Source organism: Phalaenopsis equestris, unplaced genomic scaffold (assembly GCF_001263595.1).
Source record: "Phalaenopsis equestris unplaced genomic scaffold, ASM126359v1 Scaffold000055, whole genome shotgun sequence".
Classification (NCBI taxonomy): Eukaryota; Viridiplantae; Streptophyta; class Magnoliopsida; order Asparagales; family Orchidaceae; genus Phalaenopsis; species Phalaenopsis equestris.
In genome coordinates, this window is record NW_018164497.1 from 1,997,488 (window position 1) to 2,009,803 (window position 12,316).

Genomic DNA, 12,316 nt, shown 5'->3' on the forward strand with positions numbered 1-12,316 from the left:
AAAAAATTAATTAAGGGGTAACACAAAAGGGTGTTAAAAAATTTTTTTTTTTTTGCTCAGAAGGGTTATGTTTTCGAAGTGATGGGTTGGTTTGGGTCATGTCACGTGTCAAAAAAGCGTTTTAGCTTGCTTGCACCTGGTTCGGGCCAAGTCATGCATTAAAATAAAGCGTCATTTGGTTTTTATTTGGTGGGATCACGGTTTACACGTGGCGAGATTTGATTGAAGTATGGACACATAACTGCATCCGAACTCCATATGGAATATTTTTTTCTTGTTGGCGTGCTTTCTATGACAGAATATATAATTTCCTGCTACGGAGCCCGCAAAGGAGTTGTAGATACTGTTGTACGAACATCAGATGCTGGATACCTCATGCGTAGACTTGTTGAAGTAGTTCAACATATTCTTGTACGTATAACAGATTGTGGTACTATCTAAGGTATTTCCGTGGAAATCTGCATGGTACTTCTATGATTGTGGCTTCTAATGTGTTGGAATCTTTTTACATATTCATCTTTATACCCATTTTCGAAGCACTATGGTGCTAGTTAGTATATCGGGCTATGCTCTCATTCCTTCTAGTATCCTCCCCCTCCAGGTTGGGTTAAACTCAATATTGATGGTGTGCTTTACTCCTCAGGGCGGGCAGGGATTGGTATTTTCATATGTGATGAGTTGCGAGAACTTATTTCAGCTACGAGTAAAGGGCTTTTTCATTGGGACAACATTCAAGTGGAATTGATAGTTGTGTTAGCTCTCTCTACTCTCATTGAAGCTTGGATGATAGAGTGTCGGGGAATTATTATTGAGACTGACACGTCAATGTTATGGACTTTTCACGAAGAATTATGGATAGAAATGTCTGGCAACTGGAAGCTCCCAACAATCCTAATTTTGTTTTTCTGTTTAGATTCAAGCAGCTTATTTTCCAACAAACTTTCAGGAGCATTAAAAAAGATCCTCCTACTTGCGCCAAAATGACCGTCGATATAGATTTTACTTGTATTGGGTGCTTGATGATGATCCTCTTTTTGTTGCTTTCCAAGAGGATACGAGTCATCTTGTCTAGGGTCATTGGGTCTTTATTTGTTGTTTCCTTTTGTTTCTTTTTGGTTAATGCAATTGCAATTTTTTTTCAAAAAAAAAATAATTTTTTTAATATTTAAAAAAGAATAAAACTAATTGCAATTAATATAACATATGCATTTGCATGCAAGTAGACGCAATGTGACTCTATTTTTAGAGTCTGACAGTGTCTCCTCTGCTATAAAAAAAATAAAAATAAAAAAAAAAAAACTTTAAATTACTACTTTGGACGACTTAGAGAGATTCTCATGATTAAATAATATTTTGTGGATATTGAATTGCTTTAATAATATCGGAATTGAGTGATCCTGAGCTTGTTAGATTTGTCTCATTAAGACGCATGATTTGACCACAATGATCATGAGATTTGGTATCTATATGACGTTTCAATTAACCGCTCAAAGCTTCTAAAAATAGTTTGTTGACTTGATACGGGCTTGATTTAGCTCGGCTTGGGCTAATTTTTGTGTCATTATGTTCTTCTCGTCCAGTGGGTTAGTTTAACAATAAGTTTGCTAAAATTGAAGTTCAAGATGATTTTAATTTGAGTTTGAATCTTTTAGGTTAAAAAAAATGTTTCAGGATTCATGTTAATCCTCGAGATTTGTGTCAAACGATAAAATTAGTTGATGACGTATCGCATATAATCATAAAATTTAATAGTTTAGAACTTAGTAAATAAAAATCTATATTTTATCTAGATATGTAGATATCTTCTATTTAAATTTGATGAAGATGACTCAGAGCATTTTCAAATCTTGTAATTTGTATTCCCACTAAAATGCTTTTGTAACTCTGCCGCCAATGGTATGTAAATTTTTCTAAAGTATATAAAAAGATGATTAGTATCCACTAGTGGCTTAGAACCACAAAGGCTTGTACTTTGTAAAACATGTTAACTTGATCGGTTCACCAACCATTTGACAGAGGCATATGGAGTTTGGTCCAACGCTCTCCTTTGAACCGATAAGTAAATAGGTCAAAGAGACGGCTGTGTTGGGTCAGAACAATTATCCCAAAAATCACCTAATTTCTCTTTTCGCCAATTGCCACTACACGCGTGCATCTTCCATATTAGCACCAGTGTCTAGGCTAATTAAACATTTTGTTGACATAAAAAATTTCAATGGATTGTTTAGATTGGTCTTCGTGTCATGTTGACAGGTGTAGTTATACAAAAATAATAACATGTGTGTGTGTCATCAAGAATTAAAATAACCAACGCTTAAAAATGATAACATTTAATACATGATATAAGTAGTATCAAGGTCTCAAAATAAATATTATTTAGTGAATGCAATTGCCATGAAAAAAATTAAATTGCATCTTAAGAAACTTGCTGCAATTTATGTGACATCATAGAGCTGTATAATGACACACTTTAGTGATGGCACAATTGTCAAAGGGTTCTTGGTGTTATCATGGCATTTATATGTGCTATTTATGTATAATTAATTCACAAAGCGATTTTCTTGCTTCGAATCTGTATAATGACATACTATAGTGATGGCACAATTGTCAAAGGGCTCTTGGTGTTATCATGGCATTTATATGTGCTATTGATTTATAATTAATTCACAAAGCGATTTTCTTGCTTCGAAATCGAACTCCTAAATTTTATACTTTTAATTGAAACATCAGAATTTGAAGTTGGGGGAAGCTGATGAAATTGACAGTATTTTTTAAAGTTAAATAGATCTAATGTTTAAATTCTTACCAAAAAAAAAAAAAAAGAAAAAATGAACACCATCAAAGTCTTGCAAAAAGCATTAAAGTACTTGAACTTCTTTTAAAATGCCTCAAATAACATTTCTATAATAAATTTATTAAAATTAAATAAAAGGATATTATTGTATATAAAAAAAAAGATTGCAGAAACCGATTCAGCCGAACGAGCCTTACAGGATTAAAAAAGCCATTTTTTGAAATGTTAGTTGTCGTACTTATCCTATCCTAATTGTTATGTTGACCTATCAAGGTGACGTACCAACCTCATCTGTCAAATTGCTAGCTATTGTGTCGTATTTGTCAAGTTGACCTGTAGAGTCAACTCGTCGAGGTGACCTTCCAACATTATTTGTCGAAGTGTCAGCTGTCATATCCCAGCAGTCGAGTTGACTTGTGGAGGTGACTCACTGAGTTCATCCAGCCATAACCCACAAAAGAAATCAATCATTGAAGTATCAGTCATCATCAAGGAAAGAACAAGCAACTATATCCATTTAGAAGCCGTATGACACCCACTTCAGTATTTTCTTTCATTAACATTATGTGGGAAAACTTCGTACTGCACTATAATTATTTAATATTTCTCATTGTAAGGCCTATGTCTAACCATATAAATAAGGATACTCTCCCCTCTTAAAAGAATTTTTTCATTAGACACTCTCTGAGGACTTTAGACTCTGGAGGACTTTTTACTCTCTCGACTTTAGAGGTATAATTAATTTTCTCCTTGGACCTTTTAGTATCTTCTTAGATAATATAAGCTAGTGCTTTTTAAATTCCATCCATTTTCTTTCACCACTTCCTTCATAGATCTTCCCTAGGTTGCATGAGCCCACGAACAACACTATATCCAACATCATAAGAAGATTCAATATATTCTGGGATCGAAGTTGTGCGGCCCATTGAATATGATATTCATAGCCAAAATGTTCTTACGCCTATGAACTTCAAAGAAGGCAAGTTATAAAAGTGGAAGAAAGCAATCAATGAAGGTCTTAGCTGCTCACTGGACCTCCTAGAAGAACTTTGGGATGAACCTTTAATATGATAAAAAGAAGTTAAGATAAAAATGGAAAGTACTATGATACAATGGTCTAAGAAAGAACATTCGTAACATGTGACTTAGTACTCAAAATGGATGATAAATCAGCTCACAATTACACTTTTAAAAAGCTTGATCCATCATGGACCAGACCACACCTCTTTTTGACATGTTTACGCCACTTATGTTGCAGCCATGCCACCCAAGGGTGTAACTACGCCACTTGTTCGACAAATAAACATAATTACACTAGCAAGGCAACATGACTATGTCATCATTACTCCACCTCCCGCTCGCTTTTGAAGTGCTAACCAAGATTGCATTTGTCTGTCACCACCTCTACCGCATATTTTAACCCCCTTCACTTCTAAGAAGAAGGAATCAACCATTTTATTTTTCTCTTTAGTGTGCTCTCCAACTTTTGGCATTCTTGATCGATCTGCTTCTCCTCTAGTGCTCATTGGCCTCTTCATTATAGATTCTTCTTATGCTTTCTCTCTTCTTCTACTGCTTGGCTTATATTCTTCTTTACTTCTTCCTCTCTTCTCTTCCACTTCTCTACTTATTCTCTTCTTTCTTCTTCTTCTATACTTCTTCTCTTCTATTTGTCTTCATCTCTTCTCTTCTACTTCTTTCATTTCTACTTTTCTATTTTTCTTCATCTCTACTTCTTCTACTTCTTCACTTCTCTATTCTTCTTCTTCTTCTATCTTGTAGTTCCTCTCATTATTTCTTCTCTTCTCACCACTACACTTTCCATCCATTTTCCATTTAGTTACTTTCATGTATGATTATGTCATGATTACCCTCATATTTTTAGATGTAAACATAACTTATTCTCCATCTGGTTATTTTCTTATATGTTCATATAAAGTTTACTTATAAAATTTTCTCTATGTGAAGTTTCCATGTACATTTTCTATGTGTTTTTGTTTATTCACATGTTTTTCTTTCTTTATAAATCGCAATGTGTATTTTACTTCCATCCCCATATGAATTCTTCATCACATGTAACTCTCTCCATGTAAATTTTGTGTGTTTTCTCCTTACATGAGTAGTTAACATGTGTAGTTCGCTTACATTCTTATACAAAAATTCCTCTGCTTCCTAGGCCAAAGTACACCACTTGTCTACCAAACTTTCTTACCCTTGTCAAAACTCTAGCTCTTCCCCACCCTAACCAAAACCCTAACCCTTCCTCTACCCTAGTCTAAACCCTAGCCCTTCCTCACCTTAGCTAAAACTCTAACTCTTTGTCTACCCGAGTTGAAACCCTAGCCCTTCCTTAACCTTAGCCTGAAACCCTATTCCCACTTTAGCCGAAAAACCTAGCCTATGTCCACCTCCACTTTAGCCAAAACTTCCACCTTTCACCCCACAAACTCTACATCTCGTAGCCTAAAAAACTTTGATTCATACCTCACAGCCTACATCCATTAGCCTAAATCCACATTCACACGCTCAATGGTCGAACCACACCACACATCCCTCCTCTTTTCTCCCTTCTCCTTTCAACCTTGGCAAAGCCACTAACCCCTCTTCATTTCTTCCCATAGCTAAACCCTACCTCAACTGGTTTATTTGCATATGTTATTTAAATATATACACATCCTCATATGTAACTTACTTGCACATATAGTCCTAACGTAACTCTACCCTATATGTAAATTTCATGTGTCTTCATATGTAAGATTGCAATTTATGATTTTTTTTATATGTAGGATTTTCATGTTTAGTTTATTTACATGTGTAAAATTTCAATGTATAGTTCACATGTATGTGCTTTTCCTTTGCATGTATAAACCCTCCACATGTGTGGTCTTCATAACGCATAGTTTATCTCCATATGTAGGCTTCATATTTTGTCATGTGTAGATTTTATTATAATTTTTTCCATGTGTAATTTACCTCCATGTGTAGAATTCATATATTTTCCCCATATATTGAATCCATGAACTTCAATGAACCATGTGTCAGACTTACAAGATTTCTCCAAGTGTTAAACCCATGAGTTTGAAAGAATCATGTGTAGGTTTCCTATGAGATTTTCTCAATGTATAGTTTACTTTCAGGTATAAGTTTAATGTATTTTTATATATATAATTCTTATACGCTTTCATATGTTGCTTTCATATGCTATGACATGTAGTCTCCATGCATGTGTGGGATGTTCCTTGTATAAGCTTCTTTATGCGTTAAATATTTTTACATGTGTTAAGTATTACTCTTTGTGCTAAAATTTTCTTCATATGTTAGTTATGTGAAAGTGAAAAAAAATAATGATACAAATAAAAAAAAAGGAGAACCTCTCATACTTAGGTTTTCTTTGTCATGTTCAAGTATGTTACATAAAATGTGGCACTTGCTAGCTCACATAACAAATATAAATTAATTTACAAACTCAGATAACTTAGGCCAAAATTCCTCTCAAAATAATGTTTAAAATTTTTTAAAACATTTTAAATATTAAATTTTTAAAAATACTTTTAAAATAATTTAAAAATATTTATTTTAAAATGCTTTAAAATATTTTTGTAAAAATAACTAGCTGAAAGTTCATCGAGTTTAGGCAAGGCCTCTTCCAATATGTTCAAGTTGGAATCGCCACTATGAACTTTGTGAGCATAAATTTCCATTAAAATAAAATTTTGAAGTCCTACAGCCCACAGGTTTCATTAAATTCTATTGAAAACTTGGAACACAGGTTTACGGCATTCAGTAAAAGCTAAACCCGCAGAGCACTCGAACGCGGTAGGAAGAGGGGAAAAACAAAAGGGTTACTGTTGCCGTCCTCAAATCGTTTAGAGTAACAGAAGATCGGAAAGTAAAAAAAAAAACCCGCACTGCTCCTACACTTCTCCTTCGCTGGTTTCGTCGTCCGAACGATGATCTGAAAAAGGTTGCGATTTGAGGACGGCGACACACACGTTTTCGAAGAAGCGGATCCCGCAAACGAAAATCGCGCCACCGTATCAAACGAGGCCTAAAATTGATATGGAGTGTTTTTGTTATAAACTACTGATAGTGCTTTCGGTGAATGGATACATCAACAACTTGATATTTATTTGTATAAAGAACTCGTCTCTGCACATCATCGTGTAAAGAAATGAATGATGTAAAGCCAAAAGGATGAGACACAGAACATTGTTAGGTTTGGGGGCAAAACTGACTTTTAATCCTTTGCAAAAGTAGGGACAATGTAGGAGTCATTTGCCATTTGAAAACGGCAAAAAATGATTTTGAGAAAAAAGTCTTGACATAAGATGTGGCTAAATGAACGCCGTTATAGTAAACACTCGGCACCTAAGAGCCTTTTCTAACAAGGCCGCGCGTAGGCCTCTACCTACCCCGTAACGAGTCGTTAAAGCTAACGGTGCTACTTCACCAACCCGCCCCCGACGTCGCTCTATAAAACCTTACCCTCCTCTTCCATATAAACCAATTAAATTACAGTCTGCTCTAATCTCAGCGCGGCATTCTTCTCTCTTCGCAGCGCCATGGATCTGGTGCTCGTTGAGAAGGCGCTACTGGGCCTCTTCGCTGCGGTGACTCTTGCCATCGTCGTCTCTAAGCTTAGCGGTAAGAAGCTCAAGCTCCCGCCGGGACCTCTTCCGGTACCGATCTTCGGCAACTGGCTTCAGGTGGGCGACGATCTCAATCACCGAAACCTTGCCTCCATCGCCAAGAAGTTTGGTGAGATCTTTCTTCTCCGAATGGGCCAGCGCAATCTCGTCGTCGTCTCATCGCCGGAACTTGCCCGAGAGGTCCTCCATACTCAGGGCGTCGAATTTGGCTCCCGAACTCGCAACGTCGTCTTTGATATCTTTACCGGGAAGGGCCAGGACATGGTCTTCACTGTATACGGCGAGCATTGGCGCAAGATGCGTCGCATAATGACCGTCCCTTTCTTCACCAACAAGGTCGTGCAGCAATACCGATATGGCTGGGAAGATGAGGCCGCTCGCGTCGTCGAGGATGTCCGTCAAAACCCTAAGGCGACCACCGAGGGGATTGTGATCCGCCGCCGCCTGCAGCTCATGATGTACAACAATATGTACCGCATCATGTTTGATCGAAGGTTCGAGAGCGAGGAGGATCCACTGTTCATGAAGCTAAGGGCCCTTAATAACGAGCGGAGTCGCCTCGCTCAGAGCTTCGAGTACAACTATGGGGATTTCATCCCCATTCTCCGGCCGTTCCTGAGGGGTTATCTCAAGATCTGCAAGGAGGTGAAGGATGTGCGACTCCGCCTGTTCAAGGACTATTTCGTTCAGGAGAGGAAGTGAGTTAGTTTCTCTTTATTTCCTTCCGCTCGATTTCGATCTCGTCATTAGACATTGGATTCAGCGCCCCGCTTCCGCCGCATCCTTCCGCTCGATTTCGATCTCGCCATTAGACATTGGATTCAGCGCCCCGCTTCCGCCGCAGAAATGCTATTAAGTTTTGGCTCAGATTCATGCGAAATTTATGCATGCAGGAAATTGTCGAGCACGAAGCCGATGGATAACGCTGGACTCAAGTGCGCGATCGATCATATACTTGACGCCGAAAAGAAGGGCGAGATTAACGAGGATAACGTTCTCTACATCGTCGAGAACATCAACGTTGCAGGTAAAATTTCCGCTTCTTTTTAACATCGATAAATTTTTTGACGGTATAATTAATTAATCCTCACTGCATCCAAAGGCACATTGGCATGGTAATCATGCGCCTTCTAACTTTGTGGGCCATGGCCACTTAAATCAATTGTTTACCCTGTAAAAATTTTAACGGAGCCCTTACCAACTTATCATAAATTTATTTATTTACACTGCCCTATAAATATAGCAAAAATGAGATAAATTATTAATAATCAACTTAGAAAATGAGAGAAATCTACTTTTAGAAATAATTTTGTTTGATTCTAATTTATTTTTTGTGAATTATGCCACGAGAATCAAAGCGAGTGAGGGGGAGAAAGAGGAGATAGTTGAATAAGTCTTAGGGTGGATCGAGGAAGAGCTACTTTTATTTATATGTTTGTCCATACTTATAGAAGCGTGTTTTATACAATTATAAAAAAAAGGAAAATGTTATGAAAATCTTTTCTGATGTCGTTAAGAATCTAGTTTTTTGTATAGATTATATGTTATATTTGTATTATAACTTGAATTTTAATATTTACGGTAATTTGCTGGTCAACTAGCTTGAAGTCTATTGACTTAAGCTGCCGATCGATTGATATATGTGCTCTCAGAAGTACGTATTGGTCGGTCGAGGTGTCGACCACATGATGATTTTTCTTGGTGTCATTTGACACAGTCAACCAAAGCGGTAGGTTAAGGTGGTCATTACGTCCGGATACGAGGTTAGTCGACCGAACGTGATTAGTCAGTATTTTTTTTTTGTTGTTGAGGAAGTTGTGGCTCATTTTCTATTCGGCTTGAGTCTTACAGGGCTTGTGTCTTGCCTTTCTGGTTGGTTTATATTCTTGACCGGATCTCCCAGCACAGTCAACCAAAGCGGTAGGTTAAGGTGGTCGTAACATCCGGACACGAGGTTAGTCGACCGAACGTGATCAGTCAGTATTTTTTTTTTGTTGTTGAGGAAGTCGTGGCTCATTTTCTATTCGGCTCGAGTCTTACATGACTTGTGTCTCGCATTTCTGGTTGGTTTATATTCTTGACCGGATCTCCCAATATTGCAAGGTCTTAGACGGATCTTGTCACAACCTATACGGGTATCTTATGAAACTCGTTGTCGAGATGATTTATGACTCAATTTCGGTGGGTCTTGCAGCTATCAGTAGGGAACCATCTTCAAAGCTTGAACTTTTCCCAGATTTGGAGACGCGACTTCATGCTCGGTCTTAAATCAACAGTTAATTGCTTAGCATGAGGGGAGACTCTTTCATCTTGATTGTTCATTCTCTTTGAGATTCGTGCAGATATTTTTGGCAATACAAATCCTTTTCTACAACTTACCCATTTTTTGTTAGTTCTGATGGTTGATTGCTTCAAGCCCGTGGCTCATGCGGCGTGATGCCATTCGGAGTTGGGGGATTTTCGCGCTCCCGTCAGGGCGTTAAATCCCTAGGTTACTAGTCGCAGGATAGCAGGTGCTAGGCCGGACATGTAAATATTAATTGAATAGGTCAATTTATGCCCAGTTAAAGCCACCCGAAAACGAGCAGCAAAAACATTCCCACGTCTCCTATAGTCATTGGCTTCGTATTTGGATAAAATTACATGAGGTCGTCGGTGCTAGTTACCACCTTATCTGTTAAAAAAAAAATCAATTTTTTTTTATTAAAATTTTAGGATTGAAATTCTCCTGCAACAAATATATGATTCTACACTTCACATTTAAAAAAGAAAACATTAATAATCCTACTTTACACTTAGATATAATAGGAGAAAGATTATTAGATCCGAACGAGTTGTTTTCAGATTAGTTGCACATGATAGTATTTTAGGTATTATTGATAATATTAGTAATCACTTATAAGAGATTTTTCTTGTTAAAATACTTTTTTCAATTTTGAGCATATATATTTATACTAATCTTACTACACTTCATGTCCTAAAAATATTTGAATGATAATTGATAACCACAATTAACAAAAATAAAAATCAATTTTAAACTTTAAACTTTCTTTAATATTTATAATATAATTATTTTATACAACATCAACATTTTTTTATCTGTTGCATGCAATATATTTAGACATACACCCTCACTCATTAAATTTCTAATGAATTAGTTGAGATCAATCAATAAGTATCACTAAATTTTCTCAACTCCCTCACATGCGAATGTCCCACCGATTTTTAAGGTGGACGATACATCTTTCATTGTGTTGGTTTGCCAAACATTAACTAGCGCAGTAGAAAATAATAACGGAGTTTGGTATGCGAATTGTTTTGCCTTATTTTGGATTTAAATTCCTCTGCCATCTCCTGATTTGCTTTATAAATTTCAAATAAAATGTTGCTCATTAGCTACCGAAAAAAATTGGCTCAGATATTTGATTAAATTTTTAATCAGCATGAATTTAGAAATCATTACATTTTTTTTCTGATAAATTAGGAATTATTTCTTTCTTATAATTTATGGAAATAAAATAATGCCTGGTTGTCAATCTGCAGCAATCGAGACAACTCTATGGTCAATCGAGTGGGGCATCGCCGAGTTAGTAAACAACCCCGAAGTCCAGCGCAAGCTCCGTGAAGAACTGGACACAGTCCTAGGCCCCGGCAACCAGATCACCGAACCTGACACCCACAAGCTCCCCTACCTCCAAGCCGTCATAAAAGAGACCCTCCGGCTTCGCATGGCCATCCCCCTCCTCGTCCCCCACATGAACCTCAACGACGCCAAGCTTGGCGGCTACGAAATCCCCGCCGAGAGCAAGATCCTCGTCAACGCCTGGTGGCTCGCCAACAACCCCTCCCACTGGAAAAACCCCGAACAGTTCCGTCCCGAGCGCTTCCTCGAAGAAGAATTCAAAGTCGAGGCCAATGGAAATGACTTCCGATTCATCCCCTTCGGCGTCGGCCGCCGCAGCTGCCCCGGCATCATCCTTGCCCTCCCTATTCTGGGAATCACCCTCGGCCGCCTCGTTCAGAACTTTGAGCTCCTGCCTCCTCCGGGCATGGAGAAGCTTGACACTGCTGAGAAGGGAGGGCAATTTAGCCTCCATATTCTTAAGCATTACAATGTTGTCGCCAAGCCCAGGGTTTTCTGACGTAACGGTCTCGGTTAAGAGTTCCTATTTTGTTTGTTGCTTTGCTTTAACTTTTCTAAATGGGTGAGGGAAGGAATGGGTTGATGAGTACTGGTAATGTCTGGTGTTGCCAAATCCAAAGTTTTTGATGAAGTTTGTGATCAGAAATCCTGGATTTGGCGGACACCAGACTGTTATGGAATTCATCAACCCATTCCTTGAAGCTTGATACCGCTCGGTCAAGTTCTGGTTCTATTTCTTGCTTTTATGTACATTTTCGAAGTGATTGAAGGAAGCGGGGGGTTGATTTGTTCAGAGACGATATATTTGGTGGGAATGGAGTGGATGTTTACTGGTACGTAAATTATGATCATTTCGAATAAGAATAGAACTCTGTTTTTAATGTTGTATTTTTTCGGATTAGTTATTAATCGTGTAACGTAAATTTAACAAATTAAAAAAATGCAGCAACAATCAGAAGTGACGGACGATTACTTTACTGCCGCCTTTAATAGAGATAAAATATCTTGATCAGCAGCCCTAAGCCGAAGTTGGGAGGATATCTTCGATAGACTCGGGTTGGCTTATTTATGTACATTCACCAACATAGCACTGGTTATTTATGAATAGCTCAAAAATGTTTGACTCTTATAAAAATCTTGTACAAGACCTACGTTTTGCGGGTTAATTAATTGATGCATCGGCCGCTCCTGGTGCATATGATGGCCGATTGGGGGAGCACACGTTAAATT

At 37.7% G+C, this 12,316-nt stretch overlaps 1 protein-coding gene across 1 annotated transcript; it reads left to right on the forward strand.

Annotated features, from left to right (window-relative positions):
- The first annotated feature begins 7,290 nt into the window (after positions 1-7,290).
- LOC110019442 (trans-cinnamate 4-monooxygenase-like) lies at positions 7,291-11,861 on the forward strand. Its single transcript, XM_020717101.1, has 3 exons — positions 7,291-8,141; positions 8,337-8,470; positions 10,987-11,861. The coding sequence occupies exons 1-3, from the start codon at positions 7,357-7,359 to the stop codon at positions 11,583-11,585; spliced, it is 1,518 nt and encodes a 505-aa protein (XP_020572760.1). The 5' UTR covers positions 7,291-7,356; the 3' UTR covers positions 11,586-11,861.
- The last annotated feature ends 455 nt before the right edge of the window (positions 11,862-12,316 follow it).